The sequence below is a fragment of the Cebus imitator genome, unplaced genomic scaffold (assembly GCF_001604975.1).
Source record: "Cebus imitator isolate Cc_AM_T3 unplaced genomic scaffold, Cebus_imitator-1.0 Scaffold37, whole genome shotgun sequence".
In the NCBI taxonomy this organism is placed as follows: Eukaryota; Metazoa; Chordata; class Mammalia; order Primates; family Cebidae; genus Cebus; species Cebus imitator.
In genome coordinates this window covers 8,667,997-8,692,127 of record NW_016107352.1, presented here as the reverse complement: position 1 = coordinate 8,692,127, position 24,131 = coordinate 8,667,997, and the positions used below count along the sequence as shown (strand labels likewise).

The 24,131-nt window shown below is 32.4% G+C and overlaps 1 protein-coding gene and 1 pseudogene across 6 annotated transcripts in view; one reads left to right on the top strand and one right to left on the bottom strand.

Moving 5' to 3' along the window:
* The window catches only part of PHF14 (PHD finger protein 14), a 200,860-nt gene that overhangs the window by 41,885 nt on the left and 134,844 nt on the right, over positions 1-24,131 (bottom strand). Inside the window, exon 18 of one of the 6 annotated variants that reach the window (XM_037737314.1) lies at positions 7,988-13,064. The exons of the other annotated variants lie outside the window; for them this stretch is intronic. Coding sequence (XP_037593242.1) covers positions 13,032-13,064 — 33 coding nt within the window. The 3' untranslated portion in view covers positions 7,988-13,031. Of the gene's footprint in view, positions 1-7,987; positions 13,065-24,131 lie in introns of those variants that run through there. 6 annotated transcript variants of the gene reach the window in all.
* On the top strand, positions 23,216-23,365 carry LOC119470690 (annotated as a pseudogene).

Below are 24,131 nucleotides of genomic sequence, written 5' to 3'. Positions count from 1 at the left end.
TCAATTGGCAGGCACTAACCACCTCTTCTAAAATAATTTTAAATAAAGCAATTGATCAAAAGTCCTCCCCTCACAGTCATTTGTCATATTTTGTAGCATTAATTTTGTATATATTTTGTGTATTTTCCATGGATTCAAAGTCAGTAATGCTTGTGTAATACACAACAAATTCTGAGAGATTAAATATTAAGAATAAAATTTTCTTGGGAAGGGTTTAGCTGTGGAGAGACACAAGCCATTGTAATTTTGCATTTTTGCCCCGGTAAGAACCAGTGTTTGCCCCCACTGAAAATGCACAGCATATGTCTTACAATATTAAGGTCTTAACAAAATGTTAGTAGTGGTTATTTCTTGAATATTTTTATCTTTACATATTAATTGTTCTCCAGTTTTCTATAATAAGCATGTGCTACTTTATAATTTTTTTAAAGTAATTAAAATAATTATGACCATGTTGACTGTAGACATCATAATTAGACCACAAATGATTGGTCTTAATATCTAACTATCTAGAGAAGTCTTTTTTAAAATACTACAGAATTTCTTGGTATAATAAAACTAACTTTATGTTTCTATACATTTGTTTATTCACTTTTTTCTTTAGCCTACATATCTAAAACATTTATAGTATACAAAGTAAAATACACATGATTAAGAATTACAAATGCATTTCTGAAAATGTTGACACTTTCTAGGATGTTAGAACAGAATATGGCAAAAGACACACCAATACTCCACTTCTTTTAAGGTAGAAGAGTAGTAACTACGCAAAAGACTTAAACATAAAAAAGGAAAATGTAATTCATTTTTTTTTTTTTTCGAGACAGGGTCTCACTCTGTTGCCCAGGCTTGAGCGCAGTGGTGTGATTCTGGCTCATTGCAACCTCCACCTCCCAGGTTCAAGTAATTCTCCTGCCTCAGCCTCCCAAGTAGCTGGGATTACAATAACTCGCCACCACTGCCAGCTAATTTTTGGTATTTTTAGTAGACATGGAGTTTCACCATGTTGGTCAGGCTGGTCTCGAACTCCTAACCTTGTGATCTGCCAGCCCTGCCCTCCCAAAGTGCTGGGATTACAGGTGTGAGCCACCATGCTCAGCCATGGAATTCATTTCTTACTTGTGAATGCTAAAATGAAATTTCTGAAAATCTGTATTCATTCATAGTACAGAATACTTACTCTGGTAGTTATATTATTTGTGGGTTAAATGATTAAATATGCTAAAATAAAGAGATAAAAACAGCCAAAGGCAAAAGACCTAATACTGATGTTTTAGCTCAAATAAAAAGGAAACGTTCTAAATACCTTCAGTTTGCATCTTGAAGAAAATATTATAATTAACATCTGACAGACCAGAACTATTTAACAGCAACACTGCCACCATGGCATACAATAGATATGGCACTGTGGAAGTCACAACAGCTGCTAACTGCATCCAGCTTTACACTGACCTTAATACATGATGAGAAATGAAGGATTTTACCATGTAAGAAATGCAAATAGAACTCATCTTAGGAAGAAAGGTCAAGAAGCTAGGTTTGAAAAGAAGATAGAAATGTAAACTATTTTCAACAACGTTACTTATGTAAAGCAAAGGCTTACCAATTTTTTTTTTCTACCTTTTCTTCTTTCTCTCTTTCCTTTTTTTAATAGCGGTTGACTTAAACGAGAAATGTCTGAATGTTAATTCTTTATCAGTTTTCATATATCATCCTTTACCTTGGTCAGCCAGCTGCAAATTATGCAAGCTATAAATTAGCTTTAAACAAGCTTTGAATCAGGTTAGAACAGGTTTTCGAATTAAAGAGGCTTCAGTATATTACAAGGTACTGTCATTTTATTACCCCAATCAATTCTGTGTGGCCTGAGGTAGAAGGAAAATGAATACTGTCTTCATTTGCAATGGGTTTATCTCTTACAGCAGGCTCTGAAAATATAACCGAGGCAATGAATTGAAAGCTATAGTTACATTTAACATTGCCAATGCAGGAAACTGTTGCTCCTTAACACAGATGGAGTTTCAATGTGAAAAAAAGGACACTCCTTTACCGTAAAAAAAATACGCAAAAATTAACGTTGATTAAAATTAAATTTAAAATAAACAGCATTTCCAAAAATTATAGTTAAGCCAGCATATCAAAAAAATTTTAAATGGTCATTAAAGAAATAAAAACACAATAGATGTGCTATTTCCAGTGCTTCAGAAGTATTGAACTATTTACAAACATATTTTTTACCTTTATCTTAATGAATATCATTTCTTTTCCCTGTGGACATGTGCAACTAAACAGAAAAGCGAATTAGGTATTGGTCAGGTTTACTGTCATCATCACTAGATTAGAATAAACAGACAAAAGAACACACCCCGCCCCCACGCCCTAATAATAGGTATTATTGTCTCCATTTTAACATGAGGAAACTGAGGCACAGAAAAAATAAGTCACTTGCTCAAGTTTACACAATTACCTAAATAATTTGATTCCAAGTCTGCATTCTTGAAGGAGATTATTTGACTAAAAGTACAGGGACATTGAATACATCTAAGAAACTAACTTCCCAGGAAACACCTTGTATCAGATGCAATGAGGGATATTGCTGAGGGGAAGTTGGAGACCTTAGAAGGGTCTGTTCAGCAAAGAAAGGTGTGGGTTTCATTGCCCGAGGACAAATATATCAGCATGTTTATGTGCAAGTATTCATATTACACACATATAAGAATGTATTCAGTCTTTTGACAAGAAGTTTACTTGGTGATCTATGTGTTGCTCTACTTATATTCATTGTATATCCTTTAGAGTTTACTCACGATTTTTGGCAAAATGATTTTACGTATTACTTTTCAGCACTAAACTTGTTTTTATTTCCTGAATAGATTTAATAATAAGATTACGATAATTTCTGAAGTGCTTAATGATAGATCAAACCAACAATGATGGCAGAAACAACACTGACCAGAACTGACCTGGTCATAGCTCTGTCATTAGCTGTTAAAAAGCTAAAAAGTTGTGTAACCGTGGCTACTCTGAGGTTGTCTCTCTGGGTCTCACTTTCCTCATCTGTAAAATAAAGCACTTGGACTAGATCAATATTTTTCAAATTATCTAACTATGTAAGTGTCAGTAAAATCAATTTAGTGGATACTGATTAACTCTTTAAATCTAAAAATAAAAGAGAAAAAATTATCAGCATGCTTTAACTCCATGAAAACTTTAAGTTATACAAGCAAACAATATAAAATGAATCTTTTGTTTAAAAAGTTTGCAAGTGTCTCTAGACTTGCAAACTTTTTTTCAGGTCCATATTAGCTATTCAATTCTATAATTCTGATAGATTTAAAGATATGTCTTTTAAAAATAGCTAAATGTTCACTAATAAACTAGATTTTAGGGTCTTTCTTGAATTGAAAATACAGGTGGTGCTCAGTTTCTAATTACATTCTACAAGTCTACTGGAAAGTTCATTTTAAACTTAAAAGCACTGCCCCAAAAAATCTTTTAAATGAGTTACAGCCCCACCACAAGGACTATTTCAAATTCTGACTCTTGACAAGACAAGAAAAATTTCCCAGGCACTAGATAGTCTTTGATAAGGAATTAAAGTGGGAACTAGATAAGTCTTTGATAAGGAATTAAAGTGGGAAGACTAATTTGTCAACACCTCTTACTACTTAGTAGCTTTCTACTTAAGTGATTAATATCCTTAAATTCCTCACTTGGGTTACCTGATCCAGGTTAGTCCTTACCTTAAAAAAAGTTCAAACTCCAAAATTATTTCCCACAAACTCCTCCATAAACTAAAACTTTTTTTTCTATCACTGCATGCTGCAATTGCTGTGTTTTGTAGATAAGCATCCAGGAGGAACTGTTTTATGATACAATATGCACAATATAATATAAAGATGTGTTTGCTGTTGAGGAGATCCAAGTGTATAATTAGCAGAACTGTGGGGAGGTGAAAAGTTTAAAGTAGGGACACTGCCCTGAATTTCATATTGCATGTTCTATTTTGAAAAAGGAGTGCCTTGCTAGGGGAAGTACTATGGATATTAGTTTTTCCTGTCCTCTTTTGATCCCTAACATTCTCTAAAGGGCCCCAAACAGATTTTCAGTGTTTTAAAACTCATTACATAATATTTACAGCCCTTTATGATATGGTCTTAATCTAATGCCCAACCATTTTGCATTAAAAACATAACTGAAAAGACTATATTTTCCTTACTAAATTGCCTTTGCTTTATTGTCAAATATCAGTTAACTGTACTTATGTGGGTCTATTTCTGGGCTCTCTATTCTGTTTAATTGACCTGTTTGTCTATTCCTTCACAAATACAACACTGTCTTGATTTCTGTAGCTGTGGTTGGGTAGTGTCAGTCCTCTGACTGTTCTCCTTCAATATGATGTTGGCTATTCTGGATTTTCTACCTTTCCATATAAACTTTAGAATCAGTATATCAAAATCCACAAAATAATTTGCTGAGAGTTTGATTGGGATTGCACTGAATCTATAGTTTAAGTTGAAAAGAACTGACATCTTGACAATGTTGATTTATCCTATCCATGAACATGGAATAGCTTTCTATTTATTTAGTTCTTGAATTCTTTTATTAGAATTTTGTAGTTTCTCTTATACAGATTTTGTGTATATTTTGTTAGATTCATACCTAAGAATTTCATGTGTTTTTTGGTGCCAAATCAAATGGTATTATGTTTTAAATTGCAGACTTGAATGGACATTTCTCCAAAGAAGAGATAAACATCATCAACAGGTATATGAAAAGGTGCTCAACATCACTAATTATCAGGGAGATGCAAATGCAAACCACTATGAGATACCATCTCATACTCATTAGGATGGCTAATTATCAAAAAGTCAAAAGATAACAAATGTTGGCGAGCATGTGGAAAAAAGGGGAACTCATGTACATCGTTAGTAGGAATGTAAGTTGGTATTACCATTATACCATTATAATAAAACACTATAAAGGTTTCTAAATAAATTAAAAATAGAGCAACCATATGACCCAGAATCCCTCTTCTGGGAATATACTCAAAGGAAATGAAATCACCACCTCATAAAGATACTTGCACTCTGATGTTCACTGCAGCATTATTCACAATAGCCAAGATACAAAAACAACCTAACTGCCCATTAACAGATGAACAGATAAAGAAATTGTGGTATAATAAATGAGGTATTATTTATCCCTAAAAAAGAATGAGATCTTGCCACCTGCCACAACACAGATGAACCTGGAGGACACAAGGTGTGTGTGAAACAAGCCAGCCATAGAAAAAAAAAATATTGAACGATCTCACTTTTATGCAACAATTTTGCATGTTCTTCACAAAAAAAAAAAAAAAAAAAATGCAATAAAATAAATAAAAAAAAAAAAAAAAAAAAAAAAAAATCTCAATTATATAGGGATAGAGAATACAACGGCGATTATTAATAGGGAGAAAATGGGGAAATAGAGGTCAGAGGATGTAAAGCAGCAGATAGATAAGATTACAAAGTCTAGGGATAAAATGTACAACATGAGGGCTACAGGTATACAATTGTACTGTATTTGGAATTCATGCAAAATGAATAGATTTAAATTTCAGCTATTCTTGTCACAACCCTCCCCCTCAAAAATTGGTAATTATGCGAGATGATGGATATGCTAACTTGCACTTCAGTAACCTTTTTGCTATCTATACATATCCCATAACACCATGTTGTATACCTTAAATATACACAATAAAAATTTTTTTTAAACCCAAAAAACTCAACAAGAAAAAATTCCAGTAGTCCACTGCTGTAACATAAGACAGCAATTGACTTTTCAATAGTAACAAACAGTGCTGGACCATACAGTCCTCCAAATGTTAAAAAGAGGGAGACTGAGAGAGGGAGAGCAAGAGCGAGAGCGAGAGCAAGAGAGAGAGAGAAAGAATACCTAGGCACAGACCTAACACCTTTCACGAAAGTTAACTCAAAATGAATCATAGACATAAATGTAAAATGCTAAACCATAAAACCCCTAGAAGATCACACAGGAGAAAATCTAGGTGACCACAGGTTTGATGATACAATACGAAAAGCATAATTCACTAAGAGAAAAAAATTAAGCTGGACTTCATTAAAATAAAAGCTTCTACTCTGCAAAAAACAGTGGTAATATTTTGCAAATTGGAGAAAATATTTGCAAAACACATATCTGATAAAGGACTAGCATTCAAAATATACAAATAGCTCTTTAAAATTAAACAATTTTATAACCCAATTTAAAAAATAGGCAAAAGATCTGAATAGATACCTCATGAGAGATATACATATGGCTAATACGCATATGAAAAGATGCTCTACACTACATGTCCCCTTACAAAATTGCAAATGAAAATGACAAGATATCATTTCCCACATGTTAGAAAGGCTAAAATCTAAAACACTGACAGCACCAGTGCTGGTAAAGATATGGAACAACAACTCTCATTGTTGTGAGACGTAATGCAAAATGGTGTCGCCATTTTGGAAGACAGTTTCGCAGTTTCTTACTAAACTAAATATAGTCTTAACACATAATCACATAATAGAACTCCTTGGTATTTCCCAACTAAGCTGACTGGTGTCCACTTAAAAACCTGCACCTGAATGTTTATAGTAGCTTTATACGTAGTTGCCAAAATTTGGAAACAAGACTGTTGTGTTCAAAACAAACAAATTTTACACAGACTCTCTCTCATCTTTAATAGGAGCATATCCATACAACAGAATATTACTCATTGATTTAAAAAAAAAAAAAGAGCTCTCAAGTCATGAAAAGACATAAACAAACCTTAAATGCATATTTTAAGGAAATAAACCAAACTGAACAGGCTACATACTATATGACTCCAACTATATGACATTCTATAAAAGGCAAAACTATGGAGACAGCAACAAGATCTCAGGTTGCCAGTGGTTTGACAGTAGAGAGGGAGTGGTGAATAGGCAGAGCACAGGCGATCTTTACGGCAGTGAACTATTCTGTATGACACTGTAATGGTGGACATGTCATTATACAACTGTCAAAATCCACAGAATGCGTGATACAAAAAATAAGTTCTAATGTCAACTACAAACTTTAGTTAATAATAATGTATCAATACTAGCTCATCAATTTTTAACAAATGTACCACACCAATGCAAGATGGTAACAGAGAAAACTAGAGGAAGGAGGTAGGGATGAGGGACATATGGGAAATCTGTAGTTTTAACTCCACTTTTCTATAAACGTAAAACTGCTAAAAAACAAACAAAATAATCAAAAATACCCACAAAAGGCTATTTTAAAAAAAGCAAAGAGAAAAAAATGAAGACAACATATTAGCAGCTATTACTACGACAATTACTATATTTCAAACTATTATTCAGTTTCCTCCATATAAATTGTACGTATGTTCTGTCTCTCTCCAAGGATTTCCATGAATCCTGGAATGAATCCCAGAAAGGCCTGGGAAGTATGGTAGCATATGGTGGCAGCATTACACTTACCTGTCTTCTTAAAGTTAGGTTTGATTATGTCATCTGAGGATTGTGGGCTTGAGTGGTATGTATCAAATTCCAGATTCGATTTTAAAAGTCAGTGCTATTTGTGGTATTTTCTGCTACTATGCTGTGTACCACATATGTTGAAATAAAACCTCCATCAGCTTGTGTCCCCAAGTGACTATAACGAGCAGAGTTGCTCTGTCATCCTGTACTGATATGTAACATGAATGAGAAATCAATTTGTGTTAATCAACTAAAAATGTGGGATTCTTTTTGTTTGCTGCATAATCTAGCATATCCTAATTAACATTTCTGTGAAATCCCACAAGGCTTTATAATTCTATTGAAATGTCATATTATTTGCCAATCTCTTTTTGCTTGATGCTGAAAGCAATCCTCCCACTCTCAAAATTCCCAGAATACTTTATCTATACCTCCTAATGGCATTTAACACTTTACATTTGGTATCATAATTGAATGCACACACCCTTTAGCTATCCCACTAGAATCTAAGTTTTTTAAGGGCAAGATTTATCTCTTATTTTACTACATCTGAAGCACCTAGTGGAATATGTCTGAATACTATACAGATTTTTATCCAATAAAAATGAGACTCCTATTGCTAATATATTGGTAGGTCCATCAAGGAAAGAAAATATCTTGATAAATAAAAGGTTTACTGTATCTTAAATTTTATGTAAAGAAAAAAAGGCAAAAAATAAGCATTTTCATTCAGATTAATTTTATACTCTTAGGCAATCACAGTGTTCTTTATTCAGAAGGAGATAACTTATTTTCCTTTTAATTTAAAACTATCTCTATTCCAAAGAAAACTGCTATAATTAACAAGTACTAATAAATGTTAACAGAAATGCTGAGTGAACTAGATAAGAAAATAATTTGTTCTAAGAAAGAATATTATTTTAAACTTGCTGAACAGGTATTTTCTTAAGTCTCTTACTCTGTCTTTTTTGCATATTTGGGTCATGGCTGCCAGAAATTGACATTCCAAACATCATTTGATATTTCAATAAATAGCCTTGGGCCTCTACGGCAAAACTAGAACCTGTACCACCTCTACTGCCATTTAGCAAAATAAAGGTTTAAAAAATAATTTCAATAACAACTAATAGAAAATAGGCTAGCAGCGGAGAACTACCAGGAACAATCTTAAATCTATCTTAGAAAAAATGTACAACATCCAGGTACCTTGTCTTTAAGAAAGTATGACAGCAATATCCTCTGTTATAAGAGCGTTGGTAATCTAGCTGGTAAAAGTAACCCAGATATAACAAGATCAATAGCAGGACAAAAAATCTCTACCAAATGTCAAAGGAATAGCAAAAAAGTACAAAAGAAATTTAATCTAAGGATTGTAGGGAAACTAGAAAACTAGAATTTAAACTGGACATTTAATTAAAAAAGAAAAATACCTGACAATATATGATGCAAAACAGTACTGAGAGAGGAGGGAGAGAGAAAGAGGGAAGGCAGAATGGGAGAGATGGAAGAACGGGAGGGAGGCAGTGCAGGGAGGGGAGAGGGACTGATTTATATCTAAAATACTAGAATGAGACTAGATTATATACAGCCTTGAATGTCAGGGATAAAACCCTGACGTCTATCCTATAGTATAGACAATGGAAAGCTTCTTCCTTTCTTTCTTGGCTCTTCTGACCTGGAAATCTGAAAAGTGATCTTTCCAGAAGAGTGACAAGATAACATGTGTAGAATGGCTTATGATAACAGAAACAGGTACTGAAGAGAAAGGAGATGTTTGGAACAAAGAACAAAGGAGGCAGTGGCACTTTTATTTTCTGAGACAGGAAATAGACTGAAGTAGGGAAAGTAAGAAAGACTTTTTTTAACGTTGAGAGGAGAATGATAAAATTATCACCCTCCTGAGTGAACGTGAGAGAAGTAAGTGTGCTGGGAATAAAACTGAAGACTTGATATATGTGTCAAAGATTTGAAATAATTGCTATAAGAAATCTGATAAGGAGTTCACAACAGATAGCAATGAGGTCTGGTTTAAATTAGAGGGCATGAATTTGTAGTGAACTCAAGTCCATAAATTTCTGTTATTTCTGGCAAAAAAAGCAGTTGAGATAAATGAACACAGTGGATTTAGAGAAGCTGGGAAGTTATAATGCAGGACTCTTTGGTTTTACAAAGTGCACATTAAAATGCCAAGTTATAACTTTAAGAAGGTGGAGAGTAAACGGCGGCCTAAAAGTCTTGAGAAGAGTTCAGGATCTGGTATAAAGTGTTGAAAGAAGTGGTAATTATGAAAAAAAATCATGATTTGAGTCATGGTGATAGGATATTTGATTTATGACTCATGAGTGAGTGAAATTTTCTCTCTTAATCTCTCATAAATGGTTTAAGATATTCAATTTAAAGACACGAACTGATAAAGTACTTCAGAAAATACTGTCTTCAAAGTCTCACATGAAATTTGGTATGGTAACTCATTAAAGGAGAAGTCTGAAGAATGAGGAAAGGTGAAACTGAAGAGTAAGAACTTCTTTAGAAGATGTACGTTAAAGGAAGTCCCTCTCAGAGGAGGAATTTTCTAAAAATTACTCAGAGTTTGTCCCCTGGGAGTTTGGAGAACAAAGACTAGGTGATGACACATGCCTGTCTGTCTGTAGTAGCAAAGCAAAGATGCATGGTTGCAGTGGGAATGACTGTTCTTTCTGAGCTTGCCATGGCAAGGGGTTGTGTGTTTCCCCTAGGACAAAATGTGGGCCTGTTAAAGAGCAACATTCTAGAAAAGAATCTAGCCAAAGAGAACATCGTCGGTGGGATAGGAATGATGCCAATGAAAGAAATAAAAGAAACCTAAGTTCTGAAAAGGACGTCACATGTAACCCACAGAAGGCATCCCTCATATCAAGGAACCTGTACACAGAAAATCTCTAGCAATGAGTCGTTAAAAACCAAAAACAACAATGACAAACAAATAAAACAATAAACAAACAAACAAAAAAACACCCAAGGGACAGACAAGAATCACAATCTAGAATGCCCCGCTTCCAAACGACAGGTTTCCGGTTTCCCACTTTAAAGGAGGTCTGAGCTGGTGAGAGAAGCTCTCAACTGGATGAGAAAAGCCGTAAGATCTGTCTGAGAGTCACTGAGGTAAAAAGGAAGCTCCAACAGAACATATTTAAAGGCACTGGGATGTAAAGAATTGAGCTGATTTCTGTTTGTACCGTGTCTTGAAATCAAGAGCAAAAGTTACTTAAATTGGAAAATGGAAGATTAGGTTTTTAAAAAATAGCTCACTGGAGAATCCTTAAGGCATTTAATATGAAGAATAAATAAAATCACTTTTTGTCTCTTTTTATACTGTTTAATTTGAAGAGTTTTTGTTTAATGATGTCAAACTCAGACTGTAGCACTTTTTTTTTTTCATATTGCTATTAGGAGGTTAAAAAAATACAGCTAACAATATTTTACCCTATTAGGGATATTACTATCTTAGGGAAGCTTTTTATTGATAAAGGAACATAAACATACTTGACAAATATACTGTCATGTTTCCAAATACTGCTTGGATATGTGAAGGAGAAAAGGAGTAGACAGGAAGAGAAAAGTTAGGGATTTTGAAACATCAAAATATCGAAGAAAGAAACTATTTTATTGCAAAAATTAGATTCATATGTAGTAAATTTGATAATACTCAAAAATAAATTAAAGATTAAGATTGTACTTAATACAGTCTTTATGCTGTAATTAAAGCTTCAACATTGTCACGAGGAAAGGTAAAGAAATGTCTATCCTTTACAGCACTTAGCCTGCTTACAAAAGACTAAATAATATATTCTACAAATACATACTTCACTCACACTGTGAAAATTGCTTTAAGTGGTAAAAATTAATAATTAAGCAAATGATTAGACACTAGGATAAATTTTAAATTGAGTCATTAAGTAATGATTTGTTGTTGGTTGTTGAAATTGCTGCATTAAAATAAAGAAATAATGCTGAAATACCTTATACACATTACCTGCATTAATCTACCAACACATCTATACTTTGGAAAAATGATTTACAAATACCTAATCATCTAAATTTTGAAATCTGATCTTAGAAACAGAATATAAAAACTACTACTGGTCTTTAAAAAATTTAGAGAATGGTCCAGCCCTCAAGAACACAAAAGTGAACATATTGCTGACCAAAGCGTTTTGATATAGCTTGAACTTTTCAAAGTGATTCTTAAAAATGTTAACCTCTATAAGCATACTTTAAAGAGTTTTCAAACCAGTGAAGCACATAATCATTTGCAGCCATTATTGAAGGTACATTTAACAAAAAACCAACTTAACTTCAATGAAGGTATAACACTATAACATAAACCTTTAAGAAACCTTCAGAGAAAACATTAAAATACTTTCTATCTTAGGTGACCAGAGATTAGATTTAACATAAGAATACAGTCCAGAGGAAAAAAAGAGAACAATATATTAAACCTACAGCAACTTGTAGAAGTCTGAAATCACAAAAAGAGATGGCAGAACTAGGTCACAGGTGGAAATATAGTAGAATAAAAGCAGTTACATGAAGACCTTTATCTGTTAATGAGGCAAGAACCATTTCTAAACTTTTTATAGGTTAGGTAATAATTTTGTACTCCTTAACAACCAAAAGAATTTCAAAAAAAGTATTGACAGCAAAAAAATGAACACAAATGAGTGTAAATTGAACTGTATTTATACTTTATCTACTTACAAGCAAGTATTCTTTTTGAAAAAGAGAAACTTTTACTGCAAAGAATGCTGATACTAGGATAAAAACACACAAAAACTGCCAGTGTGTACACAAAGTACAGTAGCTGACTCTACACAAATAAGAATATTCTCTTTGCAAGGGGATTGAGCATGGCTGGCTGTAGTTACTTTTCACAGTACAGGTTTTCAAACTTCACAACTCATGACAAACATTAAAAAGTAAGATTTGATTCAGCTAAAATACAGTGCTTAGTGTCTAACAAAAAAAAAAAAAAATCATGTTTAGATCCCTTTCCCTTACCTCCCTCCAAGTTCAATAGATTAGTTTCTGCTGGGTCTACAGAAATCATCCATATTGTCAAATGGTACCTCCCTTAACACAGATCTTATTTCCTTGAATTTCATGAAGAAAGGGCCCTGAAGAGTTATATCATCTTCCACATTCATCTTCACACACCGTACCATAGCACCATCTTTAGTGAACTTATTTGTTTTACAGTATTTTTGTGTTTTATTCCCCTATTCATTAGAAAGACAAAAGCAGATCCCACTTAAAATTTTTCCCTTTCCCATTACAAGTCATGTTTATTCATAATAGAAAAATTATCTGAGTTTCCACATCATGAAAATGTGAAATGACTTTAGGACAAAATCTAATTTGAGAATCTCTTGCAGTGAGTAATAGGAAATACCTATTTTAATATATAAAATCTAGTTTCTATAACACAAGCTCTAGGGTCAGGGAGGTCGGTTACATCACTTTTTAGCTGTGTAATCCTTAACTTCTCCGAACCTCATTTCTTTCTTTCATCTGTGGAAAGGAGACAAAAAAACAACAACCGCCTTAAAGGCTGTGGTGAGGGTTAAATAGGATTATACATTTTAAGCGCTTAGATAATGCCAGGCACATAGTGATGCTTGATAAATGTTAACTTCTATTATTATTAGTAGTATGATACTTCCTTATTTTAAAAATGTTTGTATTGTTTGATCTAGTCATTACATTGAAAGTACATTTATATAAAACAATTGTACAGCACTTAAAAATAGATTATTTAAGAGTATTTAACAACACGGTAAACTGCCATACATACAATTATATTTTTTAAAAGGCCATTATATAACCAGAAGTATGATATAACTGTAATTTTTAAAAGCAGGTTGCAGTAGGACATTCTAAAAAACATGAGCAGAAAGGTAGTATCATTATGCACTAAATTGCAGATAATTTAAAATATTTTTCTTCTTTATGTTTACATTTTTTTCCCAATATTCAACAATGACCATGTATTACCTTTACAATAGTTTTAAAACCCCAAAGTGTATTTTTTCCCGATATCCACATATTTCAGAAAAGTGGAATTAGAAAAAAGAAAAGAAAAAAGGAGAAAAACAGTGAGAGGCATGTATTTTTTTAAAAGCAATATTTTATATAAAGGATATCAATTTTGTCTTATGAAACAAAATTCCTATTTTGGATTATTACTTTCTAGCTTTAAAGTTAATCAAAACTCAAGAGTCCAAAACTTTAATTATAGCACATTTAATTATATCTTCAGAGTAATATTTAATTTGAAGAGTAAATTAATACAGATTCTCCTACTTAAGTAAATATAAACTACTTAGTAAAAAGGGACTATTAGAGGAAACGGCCAATTACACCTTATGTGTAAACTTATTGCTAATTGTCTTATTAGACAAAAGGATATTTTAAAAGGCAAAAAGTCTCTCTTCAGGAACATTCACTTGGAGAAAGTAGATGGATCACCTAAATCTTAAAACCCAAGATCTCCTGTTGCAAAATGGGTGTGATACTGAGCTTTGGGTATAGATGCTATCAACTGCAGTGGGAAAAAAAAAAAAAAAAAAAAGACTGTGAAACCAACCTAGGGGAGCCTATCAAAAAAACCAAAGAAATGGTTGGCTAAGAAAAAGAGAAAGCAGGAGAGACATTGTTCACTGAAGGCAAGAAAGAAATATTTTCAAAAGGAGGAAATTACCAACAAGGAAAATGAAACATAACACAGAATAATAGAGGAAGATTCTTGATGCAGACAAACTGAATTTACAGCTCAGAGAAGTTCCTGGACATGCAGCTGGGCAATTTCAGAACTTGGAAAGAGAAAGGGAATATGTTTTATTGGTGACCAGGGATTACGTTTTATTGGTGACTACTGAAGCTACTACTAATTTAAGATACAGTAGGACTGGCGGAAGCTGGAACTATGGGGCAGTGAGAGGACAACACGGACCATAGTCTTATAATTTGCCTTATTTGTTAGTGGCATTTTGCCAATGAAAAATGTGTTAACAACAGTGTATCTGATATTCCCAGAAAAAGATAATTCAATTTTTAAAGTAATGTGATGGGAAACAAATAACAAAACAAATGCTATGATTAAGGAAATATATCATTAATGGTTCCCTCTACTGGGAATCAGGGCAGCAGGTGGTAGAAAGGGAAAGAATTGCAGGGCATAAAGATATGGTTCTGAAGAATTTACATGCATGAATCATTGCCCTTTGTCTGACAATGACACACACACACACACACACACACACACTCACTCACTCAAACAAATATAAAGTACAATCAGTAGTCTCCCCTTAACTGTAGTTTCACTTTCCCAGGTCTCAGTTACCAATGGTTAACTGTGATCTGAAAATATTAAATATAAAATTCCAGAAATACCACGGAATGCTATGCAGCCATAAAAAGAATGAGTTTATGTCCTTTATAGGAGAGGATGAGGCTGGAAACCGTCATTCTCAGCAAACCAACACAGGAACAGAAAACCAAATGCCACATGTTAATGAGAACATGTGGACACAGAAAGGGGAACAACACACACGGAGGCCTGCCAGGAGATGGGACAAGGGGAGGAAGAGCATTAGGACAAATACCTAATGCATGCAGGGGTTAAAACCCCTGACGGGTTGACAGGTGCAACAAACCACTAAGGCACATATACACCTATGGAACAAACCTGCACGTTCTGCACATGTATCCCAGAACTTATAGTAAAAATACATATATTTATATTACAGAAATAAACAATTTGTAAGTTTTAAATTGCATACCATTATGAACAGTATGATGAAATCTCACACTGTCCCACTAGATTCCACTTGGGACATGAATCATCTCTTTGCCCAGAATATGTCCACAGTGTATATGCTACCTGCTCATTAGTCACTTAGACCATCACAGTATTGCAGGGCTTATGTTCAAGTAACCCTTATTTTACTTAATAACAACCCTGAAGTGCAAGGGCAGTGATGCTAACAATTTTGATATGCCAAAGAGAAACCATGTTTCCTTTCACTGAAAAGACATGTCTAGTAAAAAATAAATGGCTTAAGCCATTTTCTAGGGGTCCTGGAACATGTCCCCTGCAATTAAGGAGGGGGCTACTGTACTGAGAGTCTACTTTTCTAAAATAAAATAATTAGTAGCATCTGAGGATTAATACAAATTTCCTTATTAAGCAAGGTTTTCTTTTGGCATAAATGCTATAAGGCATATTGACGGCACATAATCACATTCTGAAATTCTGAATGTGTTTATATAATATGCTCTAAAACTTAAAATCCTTAACTTCCAGGCTCCACAAGGAATGTGAAAGTGCTAGCACAGATTTTCCAACATTTCCATCCTTAAAAGAATCCACATGAATATATATAAAAAAAGGATGTGTAGCTGATATTTACCTGTTAAAAAGTCATTCACTAGGCTTGGAAACTTTTGCTATCAGAAACTGCATATATCTTGACAGAGCTGACTTATAAATTGTCTTACAACTGTCTTCAGTGGTTTGTTATGTTTGTATTTTATTTTATTTACTTTGTATTTTCATTTCAGTTTCAAGTTTACAGTTTTAATGACCTTGACAAAGAAAAAATATGCCTTTTTATAGTCTAAGAAAAATTTCTTGGATATTTCTTCACTTGTTACTAAAACATGTCTTTAGTTACAAACAAGTCTCCATATGAGTTAGGTCTTTTCCTATTATTCATACAAGGCAGAGCCAGTGGCTTAAATATGGCTTAAACAAAACAAACCTTTTGTTTCTAAATATCACATGCTGTACTTATAAAATAAATATATTAGTGCATGATCTTCTGCATGATTCACAGAGGACCATAATTCTATGTTTAAAGTGAAATATGAATTTCCATCGATATTAAAAGTACTATTTGCGAATTATCTAGAATACATTTAAAAAATATGATAGGATAGCATATAATTGAAAAAATTTAGAGCCATGAATGCCACGTTTTAAAAATACATTAATTATAAAGATAGCTTTCATTGCCTCTTAACTCTACCAAGAAATTGTAACAAATGGACTTTTTTCTGCATGAAAATGTTAGACATGACCTTCCGCTGTTTTATGTGAAACTCTGAGACAGGAAAGATTTGATAAGACAGAAACATTTGATGTGTGTGAAGGCAGAAAATGAAACAGAAAATTACTCTTCAGGTTACTTTTAAAAAACATTTCTTAGCATTTGAAAATCAGAATATCATCACTAATTTTGAACTTTTCTCTCTGTGCTTAAAATGCTCATCACTTACGAAGCACCTCCACACTTCCCAGTATTGCCATTCAACCTTCTACAAATGAACAACCTAAAGTTCAAGTGAAACAACTTGCTGAAGTTCACAAGTACTGTAAACAGTTAAGACTTGAACCCAGTTTGTTTCTTTTCAAAACTCACAAAAGTGCTTTCATCTTCAGATTATTAGAACCCCATCAATTTAATGGTAATTTTGGGGGGAAAAATAACTATTATCACTTAAAGACAAAAACTGCTTATAGATACACAATCTAATTTCAGAAATGTCAAAAAATGAATATATGAAAATGCAAGTAACATGGCATAATGTACTTGATGTTTCTAACCTCTAATCTACAACTTCTTCTTATGCCTAGTAAAGATTCCATCAGAAAATCAAAACTAAAAATGCTTAACTATATTTGGTTTCAAAGAACTCAATTCCATTAACTATCAGAGTTCATTCTTTGAATTTTCTTGGCTTAGATTTGAAGGTTGTCTTGAAGAAGCCTCTTAGTCATCAGCAAAAGAGCACTTCCTAAACTACAATCTGTAGGTTAGAAAGAACATTTTTTAACAGATAAGTAATTTTACAAAATTAGAACTAATTTAAATGTTTAATAAATTACAGGAACCAAATTACTCTCACTATATCCACCTCAACAATGCATGCAATCTCACTTTTTTGAAGCCAGTATTTAAGCCTTTTCTATTATTTAGGTGATACTTTCCCAGTTGTGAGAACAGACTAATTTAATTCCACTAGGAGTAACTTTTCACAATGAACATGTCTCTCACACTCACACTATAAATAAAAACTAGAATAAAAACTTACATAATTAAAATATTCCACACTGCTTCTGAATTTCATAACAGTATGATCTATGATCTATTGGTTGATCATATAACCCAATTTAGTGTTTCAAATGCTGAGTTAATAAGGCAGAAATGCTTTCATTAACTTTTTTAAAGATTTAATAAAATGTCCTTTATCTTAACTCTCGGCTTTTTAGTGGCTGAAATAACAAAATAACAAAAAATAAAAACTCAAAGAAATTTTAAACTAAGGGACAATATGAGGTTTGTGACTTCTGAAAGACATTTATATGTATGGCACCCTACTGTACTTTGATTAATTATCTCAGTTATCATTTGGTTTCTCATCACATATGGTATTCCACAGTATGATATGTAAATGTACCAGGCTACATGCCACTTGGAAAATGGCTTAGTTTTTCAAGCTTGCAGTAAGCATAATTTAGAAATTGGCTTAGTTTTTCAATTTTGTAAATTATTAGTATAGAAAAAGATGGTTTATTTTTAGAAGTTCTAATCATTTGCCTTTCTCTGTGAATTTGATATTTAAATATATCAAAATATGTGTATCATAAACACTGACAAACTGTTATCTTAATAAATCATATTTTAAAAAAGATTCTTAAGAAATAATTTACTGAAGTATATATGCTTAATGTGTATTATATGGTTCCTGTGAAAACTACCCTAGGCTATAGAACTAAACAGATCAGTACTCATTCCAATTCTATTAATATTATTAAGAATGACTAGTAAACAACCTATGTTTTACTAAAAATGATTACCTGACATAAGCATTGTCTACAAATAGGTTTCAGAAAACAAGTCTAGGACAATCAAGTATAATAAAACCACCTACCTGACCAGGCAATAATGATGAATAATTTCAATTCAGGACATAAATGTTCAGTATAAATAATAACACACTCTACTTTTTTTTTTAGCCAAGTACCAACTATAATTAGTGGAATTGTTAAGCAAGTCATTATTAATAGTCCCAAAGTACAGCACTCAATTAGAAACTAAGGGATTAAAAGACATTTATACAAACAATTTTGTTTGCTAGGGAACATGCTAGAAGTAATTTGAAACAGCCTGAATTTAGTTGAGGACATTGTACAGTAGAGGATCAACTGGAAATCTGTGGGCTTTATCCCTACCCTCCAACAAAGAGGAAATCTAAAGTTTAATACAAAACTAAACCATCTTTGAGGATAACCACACAACACAGTTTTAATTCTCATACTTTTAGTAAGTCTATAAAACACTACAGATTTGTTCTGTTTACTTCTAATATGGTACACAATACAAACAATTTTTTTCCAGACTTTTTACATACCTGAGTGATATACATTTTACCTAAAAATTACTTCTCTGTCAGCCATGTAAAATCCAGAAACTTAAAATTCAATATAATGTCAGAAAAAAATCCCAGAAGTCAAATGAATAGTTAAAATATTAAAAAGTCCCCTTTTTTATGGATCAGTTATATGCTTCAAATTTTAAAGATCTTTAAAGGATAATTCATTTTAATTTTATATTTTTTATAAATCTTCTCAATGCATAAAATTCAGACATTCAATTTCCAATATTACCAAGTTCAATTAAATATGCTTGTTTAATGTATTGTGGCAAGATACTCCTGAAGAGACTGTTCTGTTCTTAAAGAGTCACAATTCTTAATGACTATTTTACTTGAAACTATGTATTTAAATATGTTGTTTTGACATAGTTATAGAATTTATTTCCTCAATGCAGAAAATATAAAAAAAAACCACCAAAATTTAAAAATACTGTATGTCCTCTACTTAAAGATTTTTTAATACAAATGATTATTGAGAAATATGACTTGCCTTAGCTCATCTGTAACACATTTGTAGTTCGAGAAAATCTCTCATAAGGACTTGGATAAAATTCCTGTGCATATGAATTCATGAATTATTACTACTCAAAAAATGTAGCATACTAGAAAGATCAAATAAGAGTGAACCAAATAGAAGTCTCCAAGCTAAGACAGCTCATCTTATAGTAGTCAGATAATGACCTGTCATGTATACTCCATGGCTTCTCACAAAACAGAGCTTAAACAAAGATGAGAAGCTAGAATAGTAACTGACATAGTCACTGTAAAGTACATGATGGACATTTAAATCCTCAGTGACATTTCTGAATACATATGACTTGGAGGAAGCACTTTTAAAAGAAATATTTATACATGTTCATTTAACGATGTTAAGACAAGTTATCTTCATTTTAAGTGTTTCAGCAGACAAAAGTTGTTGAGATCTTTATCAAGAATATAATGGAAAAGACTGAAGCATGAACTATGTCCTATTTGTTTAACTACAATACTAAGTCTACTTTATATCTCATATGGCAATATACAACATAATATTACAATGTCAATTTGTTGACATTTGACTTGGGTTAAACACATTGTGTACTTGTTTTAAAATTCCAAAAAGTTAATTTTTGGGTTCAAAACTTTGTAAAAACTGAAGTTTCTAAAAACTAGATATAACAGTAGTTCTTATTCCTAACTGCTAATAAAATCACCTGTAGAATTTGTAAAAAACACAAATGTCTGTCCTTATCCCTTCTTTCTCCTCTTCCTCAGCTATTCAGTTTAAAAGTTATCAGATGATAAGCAAAGCAGGTATCCACATGGGTAGGAGTAGAGGGTGATAAGAGATTGGTTTCGTATCAGGAAAGTAATGATATACGAGTATATATATTAAGGAAAATGGGAGCCAGTTTTCTGTTGGAGATTTACAAAGGAGTTATTTACAAAGATAAAAAGGAAGAAAATTAGTTTTCAATGTCTATAAAAACAAAAATATAGATGTAAGTGTGGCTGTGGTATGAATACATATGCCTGCTTACACCTAGTCCTTGGCTTTGTCTACTGAGAGAACCAGGAAGAACAACATCCCAGTAGCAATGATCACACCAGATCTTAGTTTCTGCCCGGAAGACCTTCAGCAAGAAAGTTCTTGAAGATTAGTGGAATCATGTCAAAAGGATATAGAAGACAGCTTGAAGTGGCTTTCATTAGCCAAATTTGGAGCAATTTGAAAAAGAAATAAATAATAACATTCAATATAACCCCACTGAATAAAACAGGAAATTAAGGTTTGATAAGGAATAGGATATTTTTATATAGTCTCAAGGTTTTGTCCCACAAATCACTAATTAGTTAGAAAACTGGCAGACAACTCCTAAGATATAACATCATTATCTATAATTCAAATAAAAATTTTGTGTAGAATGCACAAAGCATCACATCTGTGATACTCTTACCAAAGATTTATAATGAATTTAAACCACAAGAAAATATTTGAAAAATACATAGTGAAGTACATTCTACAAAATAACTGCTCTGTAATTTTCAAAAGTCACAAGCTAATGAAAGTTAAGGAAAGACTAAAGAACTGTCCAGATTAAAGACAAAAGAAACATGAAAACTAAATGTAACCTGTGATTCTATACTGAATCCTTTTACCATAAATGACCTTACCTTGCTGAAATTAATGGCCAAACCTGAATGAAATCTGAGGATTAGACAGTAATAATATATCAATGCTAGTTTTCTAATCTGGTTGGTTTTTAAAAATAAATGAAAAAGCACTGAGAGATTTAAAGCAGAGATATGACAACTACATTTTCAGAAAGTCATTTTTGATGATGCATCTCAATAGTAAAAACATTTGAAATATGCACTTCAACATAAATATATATGTGTGAAGTTTTAGGTACCTGTTCTAAAGTACTAGCATATTTAAATCATGAAATAGACTCAGACATGAAAATTAAAATAGATGTTATATAGAATTAATTTAATGAGTCATTTTGTACATCTACTGTGGTGCAAACACTTCATTTAGAGGCCTCTAGTGAGCAGAATGGATAAAAAGGGCTAAGTCTGGCACAGCTATTTAGATAGCTTCTAAAACAGGAAGAACCATAATAGAATGAGAAAGAGGCACTAAATCAAGAGAGTAGTGCCTAACTCTTTCTCATTCTATTATGAGTGGAGAAAAGGAGCAAAGAGCAGGATGGAGAAATATTTAAGGAAGAAAACTTTTATAGGACTCAGGAAGTAGTTTGCTATGTGAGATAAGGATGGGAAGGCTTGAGGATGATTTCAGTTATCTAACTTGGGCAAATGGATGGAAGTAGAAATGAAAGAAAAATAAGAGAAAAGTGGGGTTAAGAAAGAAGAAAATACATTTCTTTTCCAGGCATGTAGCATTTATTAACAACAAGATTTTTACAACACAGTAAAGAGCAAGAAAAAAAAGCCCTAATGCATGGTGACAGGTAGCAATGAACTACCTGTAGCTCCACTGAATATAAGCATAGTATACTGTATGGATGGCTGCTGTCTTAGTCAGTGGCTTTGAAGCACAGCCTATGAGAGAAGATGTGTTTTGTATACGAGTGTGTGTGTCTCTGTGTATTTGTATGTGTATAAATTTGTGCCTCCATGCATGTACATACATGTAGATATGTTTGTGTCCATGTAACTGGCCATTTTTTATGAAACTCAGAATGACTATCTAGGTTTATGAAGAGTTGATGAGACAGAGAAAGTCTTATCATGCCATACTTCATGGGTTTGGGTAGAATAAAAAGACATTCTTCTACTTTTAGGCAAATTGTTATTAAATCAATATTATTAAAACTAAATAGGTGCATTTCAGCTTTCGTGTGCTAAAACAAAAATATAATGAATTTAGATATGATGAATCTTATTAGACTCTTATGAAATTTCTATAAAAATAATCGGCAGGGATAAAGACAGAAATTTTTGCCCTCATACAACCCCACATCAAAAACCAGTTACTTGAAAGACAAAGTAATAAATAAATAGCTGCTGACAATATAAATAGCAGTATTTTGGAGTTTCCCCTGGTCCACAGAATTTAGACAAAATGTTAAAGTGCAATTCATTTTTCAAGCAAATATTCAACTATACACCCTTGCTTTGTATCATCTAAACTTCTAGGCAAAACAAATAATTTCTATATACGAGTCAAAATTTCAAATAAAAGTGAAGACTTGCTAGGCTTAACAACATGACTGCTGCAGAGAAAAAAGTTGAAAAAATTTTACCATATAAATTTATTTGCAACTGATTACTTTCTTATGGCAATAAGTATTTCTCTTTTAGCTTTTCATTTCATTAAAATATATAAATATGGAAAACATATGCAGTGCTACCTAGCAAATAATATTCTACCAAAGCAAATGTAGGAGAATAAAGGATAAGCAATGCATGTGAACTTTCATCCTAGGTTTCTTTTAAGCCCTAAGATGTTACTAATTTTCTTGACTTGAAAGTTAATAACATACAGCTTTCTGAATGTAAAAGTTTCTGCAGCATTCACTATATTATAAAGCATGACATTATCTATCAATGCTTTCTTCTTAGTATCTAATACTAGCAAATATCTTTCAGTAGAAAATGTAAACAGATATTTACTACCCACTGATCATGAATGGAAGTCTTCTAAAGTAAGAAAAACAACTGATGTGACACAAATATTCAAGGGAATGAATTAAGTCTCTATAAGCTTCAGCTTAATCGCTTCTCGGCCTTTTGGCTAAGATCAAGTGTAGCTTCAGCTTAAATATTATATTAAGTTTAATTTTCACTGGAAAATAGTAATATATTAATAATATATAGTTATAATGAAAATACAAATCCATTTCACTGTTGTTTCATTCCTTACGGTAAACTGCTGTGATATTCCAAAATTAGAAAACATATTTGATGAAATTTTGAAAATGTTAGGTGTTTATGTTGATATTCAACTACAGGTCAAACTGTATACAGCAAATACAATGCAAGTTTTCTAACAATGTGCCTTCCTAGTTCATTTCCACTCATAGTCCAAACACCCTTTCTGTAGTAGAGGAGAAAATAAAACTAAAACCTTATCCAATGGCTACTGGCACCTATGGTATGTACAAAATGTATGCCATATTTCAAACAAATCTGAAATATGCCCCCTTGCCTTTTCAATGCTCATTAACAACATTACTCTATAACTTAACATTTCATATGATACTACATATTTATAGCATTATTGAGCCTTCTCAAAAGAATATATGCAAAAAGGTATATTTTAAAAAGGTGGAAATCCTATTTCAAAAACTGCCTTCCTAACTTGTTTGTTGAGGGTAGGAGAAAATCCCAAACAAAAAAACACACTTAAAAAAACTTATTAAAGAGACTCATAGGACAACAATTTAAACCCTATGGTGCTTCATTGTTTTTACATTTAAATGAAATTTTGGGAATACATTTCTGAACTATGCAATAAAATTTTTAAAATTAAATACGTTCTCTCTTAAATCTGGGCCTTAATAAAATGCCTGGAAAATAATTCTTGCTACTATATAGTTTACAATTTTAGGTTAAAATGCTTGATTATTAAATAAAATATACACAAATATTATATTTTAATAATCATTATACATATATATATATATATAT